Source organism: Passer domesticus, chromosome 22 (genome assembly GCF_036417665.1).
Source record: "Passer domesticus isolate bPasDom1 chromosome 22, bPasDom1.hap1, whole genome shotgun sequence".
Lineage (NCBI taxonomy): Eukaryota > Metazoa > Chordata > Aves > Passeriformes > Passeridae > Passer > Passer domesticus.
The window spans coordinates 5020601-5042480 of NC_087495.1; the positions used below are offsets into that span (position 1 = coordinate 5020601).

General features: G+C 44.4%; 1 protein-coding gene across 4 annotated transcripts in view; it reads right to left on the reverse strand.

The window, feature by feature from the left end:
* Positions 1 to 21880, reverse strand: part of PRDM16 (PR/SET domain 16) — a 299007-nt gene that overhangs the window by 180462 nt on the left and 96665 nt on the right. For 3 of the 4 annotated variants that reach the window (XM_064396883.1, XM_064396884.1, XM_064396882.1), the window contains exon 2: positions 7971 to 8320. The exons of the other annotated variant lie outside the window; for it this stretch is intronic. In XM_064396883.1, the coding sequence (XP_064252953.1) occupies positions 7971 to 8320 (350 nt within the window). The remainder of the gene's footprint in view (positions 1 to 7970; positions 8321 to 21880) is intronic. 4 annotated transcript variants of the gene reach the window in all.

Here is a 21880-nt window from a genome sequence, read left to right on the forward strand (position 1 = left end):
AAATGGGAAAAGGGAGGTGGGGGACAAGGGTGAGCTGTAGGTATTTTTGAACAGGATGGAGCAGGGATGGCACAATGAGATGTACGATTAAAGCAGGGCGCTGTCCCAGAGGGAAGGGGCACACGGCTGCCTGGGCAGAGCCAAAGGAGGAAAAAGCTCTTTGTGCTGAGGGAAAGGTCTCAGTGCTGCACAGGTATGGAGGGGCTGAACCTGGAGCAGACAGGTTGTAGAACACACCAGGCACAGAGGTGGCCTTAAGAGCTGTGTTAGCAAGTGAAGAACCAAGTCCACTTATGTCCCTCTCCTAGAAAAAAGCCATAGACCCAACTCTTCATTTCCATGAATCCCACGGAAATTGGATCCATCCCTAAATACAACAAAATTCCCTGGCATTTCCAGAGCCAAACAAGTGCCAAAATGTGTGAAGTCCTAAATCCCAACCAAAGTTATCCTTGCTACATTTAACAGCTCTCCAGATCTGTGGTGCTGCTCTGTATTTGCCATGGGAAGAGGAGGATGGTGCCAAATTATGCAGAAAATGTGATTTTTCCATTCTTGAAAAGTGATTAACACAACATTTTACTTGGGAAAATTCGCTGTTGGTACTTCTTGCATTGCACAGATTGAGGTAAAGCAATGGAATTTAGAACTTTGAGACTTCAGGGTTGACCAGGAGCTCAGGTGGGGTTTACTGAACGGTTTGATGACCCTGAGCTCATCCCTGAACCTCACCCTGGAGCCCTCAGTGCCCCAATCCCATACAAAAATCTCTGAGCAGTGAGCAGCATGAGGCTGATTCCCAAAAACCCTCCTGAGTGCCTGGTACCAGCAGCCTGCAAACCCCAAAATGAGTTATTTTGCATTGCTCCCACCTTCCCAAACTGCCTCTGAGAGAGTCCCCAGGGTGCTCCTCCTTCAGAGCCCATGTATATTTATGGTTTCCCTTATTGATCATCTCCTTTACAGAATCTCACTGTGTTCCAGGCTCCAGCAGCCAGGCTTTGCTGGGAGAGGACAAAACCCAGGTTGGGTTTCTCTGTAGGTTAAAATTCCAGAGGAAGAATCAGTGCCCTGACTTCTGCAGGGCTTTTGATAATGAAAAAAAAAGCTATTTTTCAAACCACTGAGTGGTCACCACTGAGCCGTTCATGGGATTTTTCTTTTTCTTTCTCCTTTTTGAACGTGTGGCTGATAAAATATTGCTTCAGGAGCTGGTATTCAGGGATGGCTCTCAAAGACGAAAGGAAAATATTTATTTCCTTTTTCTGCTTGTGAATCAGAATGTTCTATTTAAAGCAAGTGCCCTCTGCCGGATTGCTCATGAGTTATTACCCCTTATGGAAATAAAGGAGAAATATCAGGAGGTATTCTTAGTCATTCCCTTCCCCTGTCTCTTCTTTCTTTCCCTTAATTCCTTATATACCCATGTTTTAGCCAATGCCTAAGATAGAGCAACTTATCTTGGCATTCTTGGCCCTAAAAAAGGCTTTACTCTCTTAACCCTGGCACTGAAGCATTTGGGGAAATGTCAAAAAACAGGAAAAATTTCAGTCGTTTCACTTGGATGCCATAAGGTGCATTCGTCACTTTTATCCAGAAATTATTAAATTAAACCCCCTCAAAAGGTGGAGCTGTAGAAAATGGGGTTTGTCCTGTGATTCCATCAGCTTTTCCTCTCAATCCCAAGCCAGTCCTTGTTCCTCCTGGCATGGCTTTAATTGCAATCATAGGAAACAGCCCAACAATCGCCAGCACCTGGATCTGACCCTTCCTCTTCCTCGTGGTGTCCCCTGACACCAGAACAAAGCCCAGATCCTGCAGGGAAAATAAAAATGTTGATGTTCTCCCAGAGCTGCTCCTTGGGAAGGAGATGGGGCTGAGCATGTACAAAGCTGAGCAACCTCCTCAGCCCAAAAATCTCACTTAAAAATTTAAATATTTAAAATAATTAAAATGAATAGAATAAAAATTAAATCTTTAAAATATTTAGAGGTCATGGACTTATTTTTCTTCCTTGAGGTTAATTTTTTTTCACTTAAGCTCTGAGTTTTGGTCCAAAGCAAAAGTTGTTCTGCAGTTTTATATTCACATGTATAAAAATTCTAACTCTTAGCAACAATTGAGGGCAGTCCCAAGGTGCTCTGGCGTTCTGTTTTCTTAATGAACCCTCAGAATTCCTATTTCCCAGACCTGCCAAGCTGGAAACCCTCTGAAAATGAAAGATTCTGTGGGTTCATGAAGAGAGCATCCCCAGTTAGAATTTTATATACATGCATATAAAACTGCAGAGAAACTTGATTTGGACCAAGACTAAGAGCTTAAGTGAAAAAAAAAAAAGAATCTCAAGGAAGAAAAATAAGTCCTTGACCTCTAAATATTGTAAACATTTAGTTTTTATTCTATTAATCTTAATTATTTTAAATATTTAATTTTTTTAATGAGATTTTTGGGCTAGAGGAGGTTGCTCAGCTTCCATGCTCAGTTCCATCCCTTTCCCAAGGAGCAGCCCTGGGAGAGCATCAACATTGCATGGGAGATGTTGAATTGCACAGAATCCCTCAGCAATTTTTCCCTGCAAGAGCAGGATGAGGGTTGGAAAAGAACAATTCGGGAGGGAATTCCCCGAGGGAGAGAAGCTGCTGCAGTAACATCATTCCCCAGGCCAAGGGAAAGGCAGAGGAGGGGAAAATGAATGAATCAGGGCAGGAAAAGGAGCAGGAAATGTCATCACATCCTCCCAGGTGAGAGCCCAAGAGACACGAGGAGCCTTGGGGAGTTCTTTGCTCATTTAAAGGACTCACTCCCCTTTCAGCATCTCTGGCTAAGGCAGGATGGGCAACAACTCACTGCTTCAGCTGGATCAGCTTTTAAAGGGAAATGAAGGAATCCCTGGGTGATCTGGGCTGGGAAATGTGACAAAACCATCACAGTTCATGCAGTGCTCAAAAGCCTATTTTTAATATTTTAATTTTAAAATATTTTTTAATTTTAAATTTTTTTTAATATTAAAAATGTTAATATTTATTACATTCAAGGAAATGCAGTATAATTCTCCTCCCAGCATTTAAGGCCACTCATATAAAGTAAATTTCCCTCGGCACTTGGAAGTATTTCTAAAAAGCAAAGAAAATAAAAAAGACCCCCTGCTAAAAATTTAAATTTTGGAGGAATTGGGAGGTTGGACTGCAGTGAGTCAGTGACACTTTAAAGGGTGTTCAAAACCCAGCAGTTTTTTCTGGCCCAGACATGAAGCCAGAACTCTGCTGCACCCTCAGCTGCTGGCTCCTATTTTTTATTTGTCTTCTATAGGACAGGCTCTACCTCACCCCTCCAGGTAGGAAATGAAAGAATTTATTTATTTATTTTTCCTGTGTAAAGGAGCAGCCTGGCTCTGACACTTCAGTGAGAGAAGCCTTTGTGCTTCAGGAAATAACCTCTCTTAAAATATAAATGAAAATATAAATTAAAACAAACTGCATTTATTGGTGGTGTTTACCCTGTGAAGCAAACTGAGATAAAATCACGACTCCCATAATCCAGGTGCTAAATCTCCCCCCAGGATGAGATTCCCATTCTTCTCTCAATTAGGAAAATTAACAGCGCCGTGATAAATACCATTATTTACCCAAAGCTGACGGAAATCATTATGTAATTATTTTATTTTCATTTTCCTCGGCTCCCAGAGGCCATAAAGCACAAAAATGCCGTGATTTATTCAGGGTGCTGGCAGTGCTGTGCTCGGTGTCAGCGGGCAGGAGGGCAATGGGAGCAGGAGAAATGCAATCAGGTCACACTCAATAATCACAGGGCTTTTAGGTGGGGTTTTCAAGGCACACACACAAAAAAAAAAAAAAGGTGAAATGACACCATCAGCACAGCAGTGTCAGGGAATGAGGGAAAGCACCCAACAGGTCCTGCACTGAATCATCCCTGGGAGGGGCTGGGGGCCAGGGTTGACACATCTTATTTATTTTTATGAGATGAGAGTGAATCACTCGCTGCCATCCCATGTCCAAAAAAGCCCTTGAGTGATAGGTGTGGTTTAAATCAAGGAATATTTTTTTAAAACATATCCCACAAAGCAAAGCAGGAGGCCAGATATGAGGCTGTGCTGCAGATAAGGCAGGACACGTGTTCAAGCCATCAGCACCCAGCCCTCCTCTCTGCCTGAAAGGAAAAACGCCAATAATAAAGATAATTATGCAGCTTTTTTCAAGGTATGGCAGATAAAACACAGCATTCTGCATTCCCATGGATGTTTGGGCTATTAATGAGTGACGCTGGAAGTTTCAGCAAGTAACACCAAGTTACACCTGTGAGGAGTTCAGATGGAAACAAACACAAACTGAATTTCCTGAAGACTTTGATATACAAGTCACTGCCCATTTTAATTTTCACAAATCTTTCCTTACTGGAGTTTGAAAAGAGAAAGCTCTTTCTGCAGTGGTAATCCTTGGGCAGAAGAGAAAGATCCAATCTCACATCAAAGCCCTCCACAGCACATTCTCCAAGCCCCAAAATGTAATTAGATTTTTCTTTTTTTTAATGCAGAAATCAGAAGGAACAGACATTAATTATGAAGCACATCCTGTATGCCAACAAAATTTTTTCAAGCAAAACTGAGATGGTGCTGAGGAATGACCACTTTGCAGCCAATTCCACTTCCAGTGAACTCCCTCTCAGTTTAGTCAAAGCCTGACACTAAATTTCCTGTGGTGAAAGGCAAGAACTTCTCGTGCCAAAGGCAGAAGCACTGCTCAAATTAAGGAGCTGATGACTCCTAAAAACAAACAAACAAACACAAAGGCCAGGTTTTCAGAGTTTGGGGAGCGAGGTGTGCAAAAAAGTGGGATTATCAAGACTATAAACTACAGGAAATGAATTGAGAAATATGAATAGAGAAGAGGTTGGGTGTGAAGAACAGGCATCGCTCCTGAAATAAATGTCTAATATGAGAGACAGTTCAAATGGAATATGTTCTAATTGGCCATAACAAGGAGTTTTGTGGAAGTCTTACACCAGCATTCAACCCACAAGTCACTGCATGACAAAACTCCATATTCCAGAGAAATGCTGACCAAAAAACCAATGTTAAACTGCAGAAGGAACACTCCTTGTGATCCTACAAATCTCAGATTTGTTGACTTTATCACCACGGAAAGAAACAGCACATTGAAGCAAAAGCCAACAAGTTACTGGGTGAGAAAAAACTCCTCCCCTTTCCTTTTTTTCCAGTCATTGCCCATTTCTTGCCTGCTCAGTTTTAGGAGCAGAGGATGCAAACACATCCCAAGTTCCCAATTTCCCAATTTGCCATCAGGTAGAGCTGCCTAGAACATCCCAAGTTCCTAATTTGCCATCAGGTAGAGCTGCCTAGAACATCCCAAATTCCCATTTCCCAATTTGCCACCAGGTAGAGTTGCCTAGAACATCCCAAGTTCCTAATTTGCCATCAGGTAGAGCTGCCTAGAACATTCCAAGTTCCCAATTCCCAATTTGCCATCAGGTAGAGCTGCCTAGAACATTCCAAGTTCCCAATTCCCAATTTGCCACCAGGTAGAGCTGCCTAGAACATTTCAGGGCTTTCCCAACTTCTACCCCAAGGGAAGAGTTCAGACAACAGCACCCAGCAGATAGAACTTATTCAATGAATTCCTGTCCAGCACATGAAGGGATTCATGGATGTTGCTCCCAAATGAAATTCTGGAGGCCCTTTCTGGAAACAGAGCCCTGAAATGTCCTTAAACGCTCTGGGGAATGGGAAAATTCAAGAGGTGTCTGTGAGGAAAAGCAGAGAGTGTTGGGGTGGGTCTGGGGACACCTGAGGGAGGACAAAGCCCTTCCTTTGAGGTGTGAAATGTCCCTGCCGGCAGGGGACAAAGGAACGCCGCTGGAACAGGAGAAGTGCCCAGAGAGGGAAAGTTTGCTCAATTACACTACAAAAACAAACAGTATCACAAAGTCAACGGGAATTGATAAACGCAGCTCCTATCAGAGCAGTGGGGATGTGAGGAACCTTTCTGAAAATCATGAGTGTAAATAGCAACTTTTATCAGAATTATGAAATGCAAGGACAATGTTTTGCCAAGGTCAGAGAAAAAAAAGGTTTGCACCACTCAATTTCTGCCAGCCCATGAGGATTGCATTTTGTTCCTGAAAATCAGCCTTTAAACAAAATAACAAACAAAAACATGCATTGAAACAACAAATGCCACCTATCAATAACTGGGTGCAAAAAAGAGGATTCATCTTTCACATTGCAGCCTACAAATAATTAATCTGTCATATTCCTAGAGGAAAATTATCCTTAGTTTCAGAGGCACTTGGAAGTGATCAATACCTTCCTTAGGAATCTCGAGCTTCTCACACCTACAGCCCCCCTGAACCAGACCATGTATTGCCAGTGAAATAAAAGGGATTTTCCCCTCCAAAACCCTCACTTTTTGAGGCTTATACGCTACTACCAATCAAATATTCTGCAGTAATATTCACAATAGAAACCAACACCAGGAATGTCATTGGAGGGGAGAGAGGGGATCAAAACTCAGCTGCATTATCCTCTTTTCCGTGCACTAGGATGGAAGGAAAAGGAAACTCTCCACTCAGTCATTCAACCAAACTCTGATTTTAGCTCTTCAGACACTTCCTACTGCACAGCAACAAAACACAATTGAGTTTTCTTGTTAAAACAGGAGCTTTTTGCTGTTTCCTGCACTTCAGACACATTGAAAAAGTAAAACAAAACAAAAATATTTGGACCTGCTTCTCTGGGCCTCACTGGGTCTCACTGCTCACTGATTTTTGACTTCACAATCAGGAGTGCAAATATAATCAGAGAAAATTAAAACTGTTAGTGCTTCAGCCTGGCCTTTCTGACCTCTAAGAAAACAGGGTTCTGTCACTGCACTGCTGCCTTCTCCTGGGAAAACCTTACAGTTCCAGCCCCCAGCTGCTTCCCACCCTGTAAATCCTCCAGGATTTTGTGAACCAGTTCATCCCAGTAGTGGCTGATGGAGAAAATGGGGCAAGAGACTGGTTCATCCAGGGAAAAATGAGGGAAAATTCAGCTCCCACTTTTTGGGATAGGCTTCACCCATCCTACAACTCAACCCTGTCAGGAAATGTCTCTGCCCCCACTGCCCCAGACACAGCCTCTTCCCCAGGACAAGAGCCAGCAGCTCCCATGGCAGCAGGGGATGGATTGTTGGGATGGGCACTGGGGGAGAGAGAAGGAATTATCTATTGGATAATGGCCACTGGGATAGGACTGTGAGCACAGAGCAGAAATCCCAGGACACACTTCACTGTTAATGAATATTCCAGGATAATTATGGATCTAGATATTCTCTAATCAAGACTGTAAGAGCAGAAGAGGCCAAGATGATTTCTGAGACAAGCCCAGAAAAACAGGGAGAAGGATAAGATGGGAGATGTGGGACAGAGCTTTTTTCCTGCTGAAGGCTGGTTTTTGTTCAGCTCTTGGGGAAAAATGACTTTCACATTTCTCCATCTTTGCTGCAGCACAAGAACTCGAGAACATGGGGGCTGTTAATGGGTACATGCTATTTTTCCCTGCCCAGTTATTAATGCCTGCACTGCTGACATGGGCTGGGAGTCAAAGGTAACACCCCCAACCACCAAACATGATGCGATTAATCCCATTCCCTCCACGCGACAACTCCCGAACACAATTTGGAAATGACAAGCACTTGATGAAGTGACCCGACATCATTCAAAAACAGACTTCCAAAACGGTGCTCGAGCAGTTTTTGTGGCCCAAGAAGTGAACTTAAAAGGGATTTCTGCTGATTTTTAAATCCTTCAGGTAACGGGGGTGGGGAGTTACTCAGGGAAACACGGCATCAGCAAAGTCACCACCTCTGTCCCCAGGCCAGCAGGCCTCAGTCCAGCTCCAGGAACACTTGGCAGAGAAGACAAAGGAATGTGGTGCCCACATTCCACACGCTTACCTCCCATCCAAAGTTTGTTTCCTTTAATGTGCTCCTCTGTACTGCCATATAGGGTCCAAATCTTTCCCCAACTTCAATCTTCTTTTTGGCCCAAATCCCTAGCCCTGCCCCTGGGATCGAAGATTCTCTGAGTTCAAAATCTGGTGGGATTGGAATGTCATCAGGAATGTAGACGGGAGCTTCATAGGGTGAGCCCTCCTTGGGAGTGAAGTCCTCACTGGTGGGGAAGGGTGACGGAGGTCCCACAGGGATGGGGGACATTATACTGTCCTCAGTTTCCTCCTCTGCGCTTTCTCCAGCAAGGAGATCGGGGTCGGTCTCGTACATATTATTTACAATCTCGCTGTCACCTAAAAGGGGAAACAGCAGAACAAAACACACTGAGATACTCACGTGAACATTGGTTAGTCTCTGCCTGGGGCAAAGTTTGGCTAAGCCGAGCTGGCACGTTTCTAAAAGGATAAAAACCTCCCTCGAGGAGCTCAGGTGGAGCTGAGGTAAGGGCACTGATCACCATGGGGTGCTGCAGAAGGGTGGGGGAGGCTCACTGCAGCCTGTGGGTTCTGTGGGATCAGGGGTCCTCTGCTGTTTGCACTTCAGTTTTGGAAAGAAGGGGGAAAAAACACAGAAGGGGTGGTTGAGGTTGTCTTTAGCCACTTCTTGCTTTAACTGGCTCAGTGTATTTTGTAAAAGGGGTATAAAAAATTTTAAAAACAGAAATAAATTAGGGTAAAATCCAAGTTTGGCAAGAAGTGTTTGCCTGGTGTTTGGGGTTCCTGCTCAGTGTGTCCCACACCAGCAGCTGTGGCTGTAAGCTCAGCCATGCACCCCTGTAGGTGTAACAGAGCATCACTGCCGTGTAATCACTGAATCTTGGGCTGATTCAGCTTGGAAGGGACCTGAAAACCATCCAGTTCCACTGCTGCCATGGCAGGGACACCTTCCACTAGCCCAGGGTGCTCCAAGCCCTGTCCAACCTGGCCTTGGACACTTCCAGGGATCACATCTTCTCTGGGCACCCTGTGCCAGGGCCTCACCACCCTCCCAGGGAAGAATTCCTTGCTAATCTCTAATCCAGCCCTATTCTCTGTCAGTTTGAAGCCAATTCCCCCTTGCCCTCAAATGAAAACCCTGGACACACAGAAGGCAACAAAGTTTGGGGATTTTTCCAAGGGGAATCAATTTCTAAGCAAGGCCATTCATGTAATGAAAACTGAGCTTTCTCATCCAAAAAGCAAAAAACCGTGGTGGTGGGGGAGTAAAACATGAAAGGGGGAAAAGAAAAACACAATTTCTCACCCAACAGAAGTAGCTGGAGTATTTTGGGAGCAGATTTGCCCTGTCTCCACGAGCCACGAGGCAGCAGGGGCTGTGCTCAGCAGCTCCCACCACGATAAGAAACCCAACAACCGCCGCTTTGTGGGCACAGCTAATGCCTGGCCACTGATGTCACCAGGGGGGAGCAGCACCCCACCAAAATGACACTTTTCACTGCCTCCCAGCTAGGCACCATCAGGGAAGAATAGCTGGAAAAGCACGGCTCGACTTGAGGTATTTATAATTCATCTCTTTGCTAACCTCAGAATGCACCTTCTGTCTGCAAGACACATCTCCCCCTCTATTTCTTTTTTTTTTTTTATGCCTAATAAAGATTTTCCGGAGTTCATGCCTAAGAAACCTGGTGGCAGACTCGACTAAAGAGGAGGATTTTGATTCCTCTGCCAACATTTTTTTTGCTGCAGCTTTTGGAGGAGAACAGGGAGCTGCCTGCTGCAGTTGACATGGGTTTCCTCTGCTAGAAAGTGCAGCCCTCCCTACTCAAACATGTCACCAGAACCAAGCTTTCATGAACATGAGATACTCCATCATCCTGAAAATATTTGTGGTTGCAGTAAATGTTTTCTCACCCAGTATTAGCAAGTCAAATTATTTTCTGCTCTATGATTAGCCTCTTTTGCACTTAAGGAACAGGAATTCCAACTGAGTTGAAGAGCAAAACTGGGTTTATTGGAGCACAACCTGTGAAAATTTCCAGAGGATACAAGTAAAGTATAAACCTTACTACTCAACGTGGTTAATTTAATTTATTCTATGGGACAAGCAGGGCAGTCCTGATTAAATTTTAATTAACAGTGAAGCTGGTCCTTTTTGTGACTGACCTCATACTTCAAGAGGAATCATCAAAAGATAGGTAAATGTGTTTTTTCAGTTGTTAAATGACCAGGGACTGGCAAGAGGCACGAAATGACAATGAAACAACAATTTCAGCTCACGATAGGTCTGATACCAGAGATTCCAGGTGGCATCTGTGGGAGCTGAATCCCAGCCAGGCAGGTGTGGGAACGTTGGGTTCCTCAGCACAGACCAGCGCTGAGTTCAACAAATTGTACCCAGCATTGATTAACAGCCAGGGAAAATCCAAACCTGGAACTTTTTTTGTGCACTGCCAGGTGGATTTCACAGAATCCCAGAATCACTGAGGCTGGAAAAGACCTCCAGGGTCATCAAGGGCAAACTGTGACTGATGCCACCTTGTCACCAGCCCAGGGCACTGAGTGCCACCTCCAGGCATTCCTTGGACACCTCCAGGGATGGTGACACCAGCACGTCCCTGGGCAGCCCCTGTTAAGGCCTGAGCACCCTTTCCATGGGGAAATTCCTCCTGATTTCCAGCCTGAGCCTTCCCTAGCCCAGCCTGAGGCTGCTCCTGTCCCTGACCCCTGGAGCAGAGCCCGACCAGGGGCTGTCCCCTCCTCTCAGGGAACTGTGGAGAAAAAGGTCCCCACTGAGTCTCCTTTTCTCCAGGCTGAGCCCCACAGGAGAGGGAGCTGATCTTCTCCACAGGTTGTGCTTATTCCAGGGATTTGGGACAAATCCAACAGCTGGGGTTCCATTTTGATTATTCCACAGAATTTTCTAGATTGCTCCCGCTGAACCCCTTCTGCCCTGCAGGGCTCCTCTCAGCTTCACCCCAAATATTCCACAACTGGTCAAGTTAAAAAACCACATTCAAAAAAAGAAAAAAAAAAAAAAAGCAGAGAACATCTCGTTTTCCAGGAAGAACAGCTCTCCTGAGCTCCATCCCAACTCGGCTGGGGGCCGTGGAGAGCCGGACGTGGCCACTCCGTGGTGACAACAGTGACAACCACTCCGTCCCACATCTGCCCCTCTGGAATGTCTGCCTGGGTGAAAAGCAGCACAGAAATACAACTTGACCTTATTGTTATTGTCATGAAACTAAAATTAGTCCCTGAAAGCTCCCCGGCGAAACGACGCGATAAAAAGGCTCATTGAAAGGTTGTTTCCACAGATAATCAGATATGGGCAGACGCTGAAAATCTGTGTGACACCAATGAGGGGCTGGCAACAATGAGAGGGATGGTTTAGTGGTGGTGAGAGACCTCATGAATAATCTATTTAGCAGCTGTAATGAAAGCAAAAGCAAGGCTGGTGTTAAAGGAAATGGTGGTAGGGGAAATAATGCGTTAGGTTTTGGGGTGGGTTTGTTGTGTTTGGGGTTTAATGTGTTTATTATTATTTTTTATATCATTATTGTCATTATTCCTGGTTTAATTATTGTTGTTGTTGTTAGATATCTGATTCTGCCGTGGAAATACCCAATTATCTAAAATGACAGAGCGTTTTTTACACTCACAGATTGCAAAGAGCTTCTTTGACTTCTTCACTGGGAACAGTTAAAGAACATCCCAAGAATTAATTGCAGTGCCTGATCACCAGAACAATCTTGAGTTTCACTGGCCTGGATAATTCAACATTTGTGTGAAACCCAGTTATTTTTATTTTCTAAGCAAGGAGGAGAATGCCAGGCACCCCCTGAACTCACACTTTGCCTCAGAACTTGGAGCCTCAGGCCCAAAGGAAATATCCAAGCAGAAAAGTAGAAAATACAAATATTCACAGAGAACTTTGACTTTGTAGCTAAGAATAGAACCACACAGGCACAGACCAACAGGTGCTTTTTCCTTAGGGATTAACTGGGTGTTGGAAGGGTTTTTACATCGTTATCCAAACTTTGCAGCTCATTCCTAGCTGTGAGTTTAAAATCATATGTGAGTATTAAAACCTCAGTGCTGTCTAGAACTGCTTGTTAAGTGGTAATAGTAATAATAACAATAATAATAATAATAATAATAAATATTATCAGGGAAATATTAATTAGGCCAGGGATTTGTTTCCATTTTCTGGCTCTACAGAAAGAGCAGTGGGGTGATCTCAAACATCTTTTCCAGCCCGAAGAGGGGCATCACCACCACCTTTACAGGTCCTTGGATGTCCTGAGGTTCCTGCACTGTAATTTCCCTTTAGAAACATTCCCCAGGGAAGAAAACAAACCAATCAAACCAAACCAAATCAAACAATTCTTGATGTAATGGCTGGTGGGGAAGGCAGGTAAAATTTGAGCACTTTGAGGAATATCTTGAGGGGCACTGAGCAGCCTGGTCTAGTGGGAGCTGTTCGTGGCAGTGGGGTTGGAACTGGATCATTTTTAAGGTCACTCCAACCCAAGGAATTCCCTGATTCCATGATTCTTTATTTCGCACCTCCAGTGAACAAAATCACCTTCATTTCTAACTCTGAGGTGATTCTGTCACCATTTCTATGGACTCAGGCCAAAAATAAAGTCATTTTTCTAACTCCTTTGTAGGCCAGAAGAGCTGGATCAGATGATCAAAACCCAGCCCTGCCCAACCAAGAAGGAAATATTCCCATTAATGATGTGCTTAGCTGCTGCTGCCAGGGTTCATCACCTCAGGGTGTTGTGCTGCTCATCTCACCTCAATTCAGGTGAATCCTGAGGAATATCTGCCCTCCATCCTGCCTTAATCCATTGGGAATTCTGCAGGAGCCTGGCTGCCCATCCCTCTGTGCCCTGCACAGGGCAGCAGGTGACAGCAGGCACAGCCCAGAGCTTGGCAGACACCACCCTAAATCACAAAGGACCTTGGAAAGCCCAAGGAGAACCCACCCCAAAGTGCCTCCAGCACAGAATGATCCCAGTGGTCAGATTGCCACCTGATGGCCACAGCTGAAATACAATAGGAAATCCCAAATCCAGGCCCTGCTCTGCTGCATCTGCCTGGCAGGACCAGCCCAAAAATCCAGCCCAAAAATCCAGCCCAAAAATCCAGCCCAAAAATCCAGCTTTTCCTCTAGGTGGTGGGAACTGTTGGTGTCAGTCAGCTCTGGGAGTCTCTAAGTCCTTTAAATCCCACATGAAATGGGAAGAAATGAGAATTCTCCCTAAACTTTCACCCTCCTCATGGATCCACACCTTCCTTCCCAGCCTTTTCTCCCTGCTGGGTGCAAACCTGAAGCTGCAGCCCGGGAAATGCCTGGATTCCCAGGGAGATCTCACTTCTGGGTGCTACAAACACCAGGCACATTTTCCTTAGTCTTGTGTGATGAAAGAAATGCACCTTTGTGGGTTGGATTGTGCAACACCCTCTCTGGAAGTTGGTGTGAAATACTTCTGCCAGAAAATATACAAATTAGTGACAAAATGTCATGAGAGGTATTATTCCTCTTCCATTAAGGACAGGGCTGAAGCATTAAATGCTTCAAGGTCATAAAAAATGGCTTTTCCCTCATCCATGGACAATATTAATGAGAATTCTGTAAGGAAAGGACAATAAACAATCAGTTGTTTAAGATTCTCAAGCCCAGCACCCAATTTCTTCATCCCATTCATTACAAGAACCTTTCTCCTCCACCTCCATCCAAGCTGCACTGGGATCTACAACGTTTGCTGGTGGATACTGATCTGAAATCAACACATCCAGCACCCAAACCAGAGCCTGGCCCTGAGGAACCCCCTGGGAGCAGATTCTCAGACTGCAGAGGATGCTCTGACAGCTGCCCCATCACCTCTGAGTGCTGCCAGAGCCAGAGGAAATTCTGCTTTAAATAACCATTGGGAAATATCTTCTTTTTTCTCTTTTGTTCACTCACAAAACCCCTTCATTTTCACCGATTTTACAGTTGAAATAAGGTTTGGGCAATAAATATCCAGGCAGGGAAGTGGCCAAGAGTGGGAAGTGGTTTTGCCCCCGTGCCACGGTGCCAAGGGAATGTCACAGGGGCTGTTTCTACCTTTGAGAAATGGGGCTGCTCACACAAACCTTTTCTTAATTTTTCACTTCATTTGGCACTTCTGCTACAACTTGCTGTGGTTTTGCCAACTTTTCTGAGCATATCTAGAGATACCCAGCTTGGAATTCTAGTATTCATCCCTTTGGATTCCTCTTGAATCTTGGGCCTTTAACTTGACACTGACACAGCAAGCACCTCAGATTATTTCTCAGTGGAATAATGCTTTTTCTTCCTTAGATCAATCATATCCAGAGCTTCTCACAGCTCCCTGACACCTGAAAAACCCAAAAATGCTACAAGTAAAGGGAATTAGGGACAATCAAAATGGTTATGGGTGAGATCTGGTCTTTGCTATTCCCTGTTCAAGCTGGAATGGTGGCACAGTTGTGGCAGGACGAGTCACAGGTCACAGCTTTGTCCAGCTCACAAGTTAAATTCCACTAAATAGGTGTGCATGGAAAATTCAAACCCTGCCAACCTGAAATTGTTGGGTACTCAGTCAGATCTGAGCTGATCCCACAACAAGCCCAGCTCCAGCAAAACTGGAGCAAAACCCAAATTCCACTCTCAGCTTGTTTCCCTTAAAACACAAATGTGGGAAATGGATTTATAGAAAAATTTAATAGAAATATTTCTATTTATTTTAATAGAAATATTTCTATTTCTCTTCCACACTACAAAGCACAGAATTTTGGGAATGCTCAAGAAGCAGGAAGGTGCTGATGGGGTAAACAGGATTCTGGATGTGAGTGCTCAGGAACCCACCCCTGAGGGACCCAGCTGCTCCAAACTCTGCTGGCCAAGCTCCCTGTACCCCAGTGACAGCCCCAAACACTCACATTTGCCAGGCCACACATGGAAATTTTTATTTATAGCTGCCATCGAAATGAAATCTGGAGGAGCCAGAAGTTTTAGCACATCCCTGTGTAAGATTCCAGACAGGAACAAGCTCTGAGCATTCCCAGCACAGGAACCTGCCCCAGGTACTGCTGAGTCTGGCTCTGCTGCCCAAATCTTTGCAGCTGGAGTTTAAGGACAAAATACAGGGAATTTCCCTGGGTCTGGCTGATGCAGAACTGCTGCAGAACACATTAAAAACCCAATTTTCTGCTGAAGAATACTCAGAACTGCAGAGAGACGGTGAGGGATGAGGCAGGAGGCAGAGGCAGGACGAGAAAAAGGAAGAAGGACTCCCGTAAAAATTAAATCCTTGGAAAGGCAGCCCCATTCTCGTGCTTACTTTTTATGTTCATTTTTCAAGTTTCACATTTATGCCCTGGTTTGTCTTAGCTGGAACTGCACCTCTCGAGGCAGCGTCAAGTCCTTTTATTAAAAAGAAACAGAAAGCAGATCTGAAAGGAGCAGCGAGAGCAGATGAGGACTGAGCAGAGTTAATCGGGCGCATTTTTCAATAAACATTCCAAAAGCAGTTGCTGCAGAACTTGGCTGTGAGTAGAACAGGTATTAAGGATTTCAAGTACCTTTGGTTTTAAGCAGAAAAAAAATTAAGTGTTTTCTTTTATTAAGGGATTTCTGCTGGCAGAAATGAAGAATAAAGCTCGAAACAGTATTTCAGTGTGTTCCTTAATACCCATTTTCCTCTAGTAAAACCAGCAGGGAAAGTGTCCAAATTACTCTGCTCTAAATGCCAGTATTATATTTCCAGTAAAAGTCTGGTTCAACCAGGCATCAAAAATATTTCCACATAAGATCCTTTTAGAATCAAACTCTGTAGAGAATATTGTTGTTGTTGTTTGTTGTTCTTCACTTCACCTGATCTCCCTGAATCCACAATTTTGTTTTACATTTGAATTCAAACTGACATTTTTACAATTTGTGCTACGTCCAAATATTGATTTGATCCATATTTGGATGCAGTAGATAAAGTTGGTTCTTTTAAGCAAAAAAAAAACCAAACCAAAACAAAAAAGCTCTGCTATCTTACTACTAAAGGCACTAGAAAAAATATCAGCCTTTGGGATTTCTGTCTCTGAACTATTTATGAGATAAAAGCTGAAGTGAAGTGTCACGAGATGTGTACAGTGTATTACCAGAGCGGTAACAAACATTTGGGGAGCAATAGCACAACAGCGAAAAAATTCAGGGAAGGAAGAGAGGAAAGCCTGGAGAAAAGCTCCACTCGGTGCAGAAAAATCGTCATTGCCTTGCAGTGGTTTGCTTATTTTTGCTCCAAAATCCCTCCCCTTTAAAAATCTATAGAAACTCTCCAAACCCCGCTGAAAACGCAGCAAAGTGGAACTTTGGAAACGACCGCAAGAGAAAATTCTCCGCTGGGAGAAACGCTACCTAGTTAGAATAAATAAAGAAATGCACTTGGGCTGGCCCTCCAAAAACTACCAGCCCGTGCTGGAGATTTCTCTCGGTGCTGGATGTCAGGCCATGGAGCGAGAATAAAGCGTTTGTGAGCCTCCAAAAGGAGCCCTCGCCATTGGAATTCACGGCTCTGCCAAGCGGAGGCTTTGGGGCTGTTGTCACCGTCTCATTGTCATTCTGCTCACTGTGGCTTCCCCAGGGTCCCGAACAGGAGTCCTGGCATTATTAACAGGGCAGATTAATAGCAGAGGGGAGAGGCATTTTCACAAACACGCCAAATATTAATATTAATCGATAACAATTTCCACTTCCTGACGGGAGGCGCGCAAACGGTGCGGGAGGAGAGGAGGGAGGGCAGAGCGGGGAAGGAAAGGGGATGGTGCCCACGGAGTGGGGAATGAAAAGGGGAGCAGTGAATCAATGCAGGGCACAGGACGGAGCCGTGAGGTGGGTGTCAAAAGCAGGGCTCTATTTTCACAGGCACACACAGGCACACATTTTAATGCCACCAGATAAGTGGGATTTGCCTTGCCCCGGCCAAAAAGAAAAAATTCTGGGGAAGCTCGCTGGTTTTGTGTCGGGGAAGAAACAGCAGAGCTCTGCAAAAACAGGGGGGAAAATATCCTGTATCTTATTTTTGCCCTCCCGAGTAAGGCTGTTCTCTGCAAACTGTATTGTCCTCAACACTCAGAACACCAGACAGATATTTTTTAAATTCAGGTCCGTCCACATTTACCAGATTTCTATGTTTGTATTTCAAGTCCTTTTCTACAACTATCCCTCTGTTTTGAAGCCAAAAAATTCTGTAAAACTTTTTTCATCTTTTCTAATGGATCAGCCCTAGTTTTTTAATTCAGTCTTTGTCATTATTTCACACACTCTTTAATTACAAACAGCACAAGCAGAACTCACAGGGATGTTGCCAAAGAGTTTCCCAAATGCTCCAACTCACAATATCAGTGAAACCAAATCCAACCATTCCAGCTCAAGACCTTTTAGCACAGACCCCACTAGGTCACTGAGCCAAGTCCTCCCCGAGTTTTGAACAAGTTTTGAACAAGTTTTGAACTAATTTTTCACTCAAAGACACATTTTTGCAGCAACCTCAAAGTTCAGTTGGGCCTAGGAATGTTTCTCCCAGACCTGGAAGTGAAGATTTGGGTGAAAACCCCTCCTGGCACTGAAGGGGTGCCTGAGCTTTGCCCCACAGGGACACACAAAGGGCTCTCAAACTTTGATCTTTGGGGTGGGCTGGTTTCCTCACTGTGACCCACAAGGACAAAGCTTCTTGGCCTAAATCTGGGCTGGGAGCAGAGGATTGTGCTCAAAAATCAGCTGGAAATGGCTTTCCCACTCCTCATGGGTTCACTCCCAGAGCCCATGGAATGCTCTGGGGCTTTACAGCTCCTGACTCATTTTGGGTTTCATTTATGGTCCCACACATCCCAGCCTGCCCACCAAGCCAAAATATATTTGGGACACATCTCTGACTGCACCCATCCAGTTGTGTCCATCCAGCCAATTCACATTTCACCTGTCACACTTTGACCATGTAAATAAGGAAAATTCAGAGGTCGACCAGGTATTTCTCACTGCTGGGCTGAGGAGGTTCCTGATATTTTGGGAGCAGAACTGAACTCCTTTCCTTGGCTAATCACCTTTCCTCTGGCTACCAGTGTCCTGATAATTGTAGAAGTGTTTAATTACTTTGAAAAATTGAATTTTAACCAGCCAAGTGATGACAGTAAGAAACAACTGGGGGTTTTGATGCTGTTCTCTGCAGAGATCTCTCCATTTCTCCTGTCCCCATCCCACTGAATAAATTATTTATTTCAATAAATGTTTGCACTGGGAGCACCTCCACAGAGCTGCTGTTTGGGGCACTTTTCTCCTGGCCACTCAAGTGCTCTTTTCTCTCCAGAAACAAGAACCTGACAAAGAACTGAGCGTGTGTTTAATCCTCCTGCTTTTCCCCACTGTGGTCTATTTACAAGTCACTTCTGACAGAGAAAGTGCTCCCAGAGTTTGTCTGCAAAATGTAGGAGAGGAGAGATGGGAAGTTCAACAAATGGCAGTGGGAGGAGACACTCCATAAAATCCATTCCCAATACTGTGAACAAACCTTGGTACAGGTGAGACTCCTGGGAGAATCCCATGCTCTCCACAGGAACATTGCCCAATTCCAGAGGACTCCACAGTTGTTTTAGACCTACTCATTTCATAGCCACACCACAATATCCTCCTGCCATAGCCTGACAGATACATTCACATTCATTTTAATCTGATTCCAGCAGATTCTGGTGCAGTCACAGCCTGGGAAGCTGAGGAAGCACGAGGATTTGGGGCTCTCCCAGGGCACTCCCCACATCCAGGCAGAGCTTCTCATTTCCCTCTCCTCCTTCCGAAGCAATCCTGGGTGTTGCACCCACCACCTGGCCCTATTTAAAGCCCCAACATTATTCCAAAAAGGATTATTTATACTAAAAACACTCCTGGGACTACTGTATTTGTATTTCAGGGCTGCTGCATCCCCTATTTCCTCACTGCTCTAATATGGCCCGAGGCAGAGCGGCTGAAATGACTTGCGATGCCACTGTAATTTTTATCAAGGCTTGTTCCTGGTAAAAAGCCTCTTTGTTTCAAAGAAATGTGATTTGGCCTTTTTCCTCCTCTGCTCTATTCCTTGGTTAATATACCACTTCCACTCACCCCGGGGCTAAGAAAGGTATTCCATGGAATTGGTCAAATCTCACTGTTTTTCTTCTAAATCACAACTGGCTTTTTTTCCTCGACCATTGCTAAGCACTATCTAAGCTGACAGTCTGAACTTGAGATTTTATTTGTGCCTTAACTCTTCAGCTCCTGGATTTGGAGCAGTCACATGGTTAAAGAGATGCACCAAGGCTGCTCTGGCAAAGGAGGGATTAAGGGCAAGGCAGAGGAGCAGCTCTGGCTCGTGTTATTTATTATACAAGGCAAATCTGTTCATCTCTGTAAAAGTATTTTCAGCCAGGTGTTCATTTATTATAAATCTGAACACAACAGTGACGTATGTGAAAGTCCACCAAGTTGAAATCTGGAGTTTTCAAAGTCTTTTTTCAAAAATAAAAAAGGCTCTTCATTTCTTATCTCCCACAAAGAATTTGGTTTTAAACACAGTAACGCTTAACCCAGATTTGGGATTGCCTAATCAAGTTTTAATTTAGTCTGTCTCATTGACAAATAGGGTGGATTTTCCAGTGAAATATATGCCAAGTGTTCAAGTACACTCATAAAATATCCCTCGAAAGCAGAAGCTGCAGCAGGAGCTGTTTGTTGACCCGCATTTATAAAATGCCCATAGCCTCTAATAAAGGGAATAATTATAAATGAGGAAATCCAATATTCTTTTATACCTCTCTAAACTGGTGCTGTTTGGAATCCAGTCCTCATTTGCCATCCCTACCACACCGAGCTGAGAGCATCAAGAAAGAACAATTCACCTCAAGGGAAAAAAAAAATGCATCAATATCCAAAATACTGTTACAGGAAACAGGAGTTAACACCCTAATGGGATCCTCGACAATTAATACAAATCAACACCTTGCCTTAGTGTTTAGGCAGAGATCATCACCCTCCCAATTAGCTGACAATTAATAATCCTTTATGCAGGAAGTTTTCACTGTTGTTTAGAGTTTTAAACACATTTCTAAACTTTGCTAATCATAAAATTATACCCACAAAAATGGATTAAAATCACCAAGATGACATCCTCCTTTATGGATCATCAGCAAATATATTTACATTAAAATTAAATGCAGACAGGAAAATCGGTTCATTGAAGGAAACAACCCAAAAATATGAAAGTCTCTATCTCCCAAGACAGCACCTATACCCAGCTGCGAAAAATGAGCCATTTTTGAGTAGCACAAATATTTCTCCTTGTGTTCAGCCTCTGTCAGAGCAGCTTTGCACAAATTCCCAAAATATAAAGCTGCAGGATCTCTCCGTGCCCTGGCTGCAACAGGAGCTTGGGCACTTCAACATTCCCCCCAGGAGTGCACTGAGGGCTTTTGTTTGTTTGTTTGTCTAAAGCTTCCCTGGGTTTTCCTTCTCTAATCCCTCTGTTTTTCTGCTCCCTCCACAGCCAAATCCATGGAAACTCAGAGAACCTTAAAGGTCCCTTGCAGGTCAAGTGTTATTTTTCTTCATATACCTGACTTTAACTGGTGGAATTGCTTGAAGATTTCCCTCAAAAGTTTGATAAAACAAACAAGGCCTCAGAGCAAGGTTGTTTAACTCTCGTTTTCTACTCAATACCAGAATTTTCATCAGTCAGCCTGGCAAGAGTATAAAAATTACAGCTAAGGCAAGCCAGGAGGTGATGCAAGCTCCCTGAGAGGAATGCATCCACCTGCAGTGGTCCCAAAACCCATTCCCACAGGATTCCAGAAGTGTTCCCATCAATCTCCCTGGAATTCTGAGGTGCTGGGCTGCACCCCAATCCTGTGAGCAAACCACCTGCTCCAGGGATTGCACATCAAAAATAACCTCATTTACAGGATCCAGCGCTTCTCATTTGGTCAGAGCCAAAAATCCTGGCAAAATCAACCCAAACTCTTCTGTGATTACCTGTGAGCCAGAGCTCACTAATTACAGGTAATAAGGTACCAATTTGGGATGAAAATCCCAAAATTCTGCTGACTTCTTCAGGGGTTCTGCCTCTGCCATGCCAGTCCTTCCTCCCCCACCTGGTCTCCAAACCCACCAGGCCCAGACCAACCTCTCCCACAGGATCAGTCCCTGCCTGGGCTCAGTGTGGACAATTATCTGAACCCTGGTGGAACTGGAGGCAGGGCTGGGCAGGGAATTGATGGAAAGGCAGAACCAGCCAGCACTGGGCAAGCTCAGAGGTGGCTTTGCCAAAGATCTGTGCCTGAGAGCAGCCAGGGCACTCCTTGAAAGAATGAAGGCAGGGATCCACCACATCTTAATATTAAATATTCTTTTTTTTTTCTCCACTAAACCTCTTTGTTTCCTGTCTCCTCTGCCTCTCGATGCAAACACAGCCCCAAACTTTCAGAAAAGCCTCGGTGCATCCCAGCAAACCCCTCCTGAGCACAAACAAAAGCCCCACCACCCCTTGCCACATCCCATCACCACCGTAATAAAGATGTTTACACTTTTAACCACCGAATAAAGCGCTCTAATTCCGCCGAGCTTGTCCCCTCCACTCCACTCCCTTCACTCCACGGCTTCATTTAGCAGGCCGGCGGTAAAAAAAATTCATTAATTTTTATTAACAGGGAGAGCCATTTGTTCCCTGTGACAATATTTGACTTGTCGAAATGATTTTCACCTCTGCCATGAGGTGCGCGCTCCCCACATACATCACCCGATTACTCCGGGAGCGGCCAGAGTTGCAGTCATTAGCCAGTGAATTAACGACAATCCACAGCGCTATTAATCACGCTGACAAAAGCGTG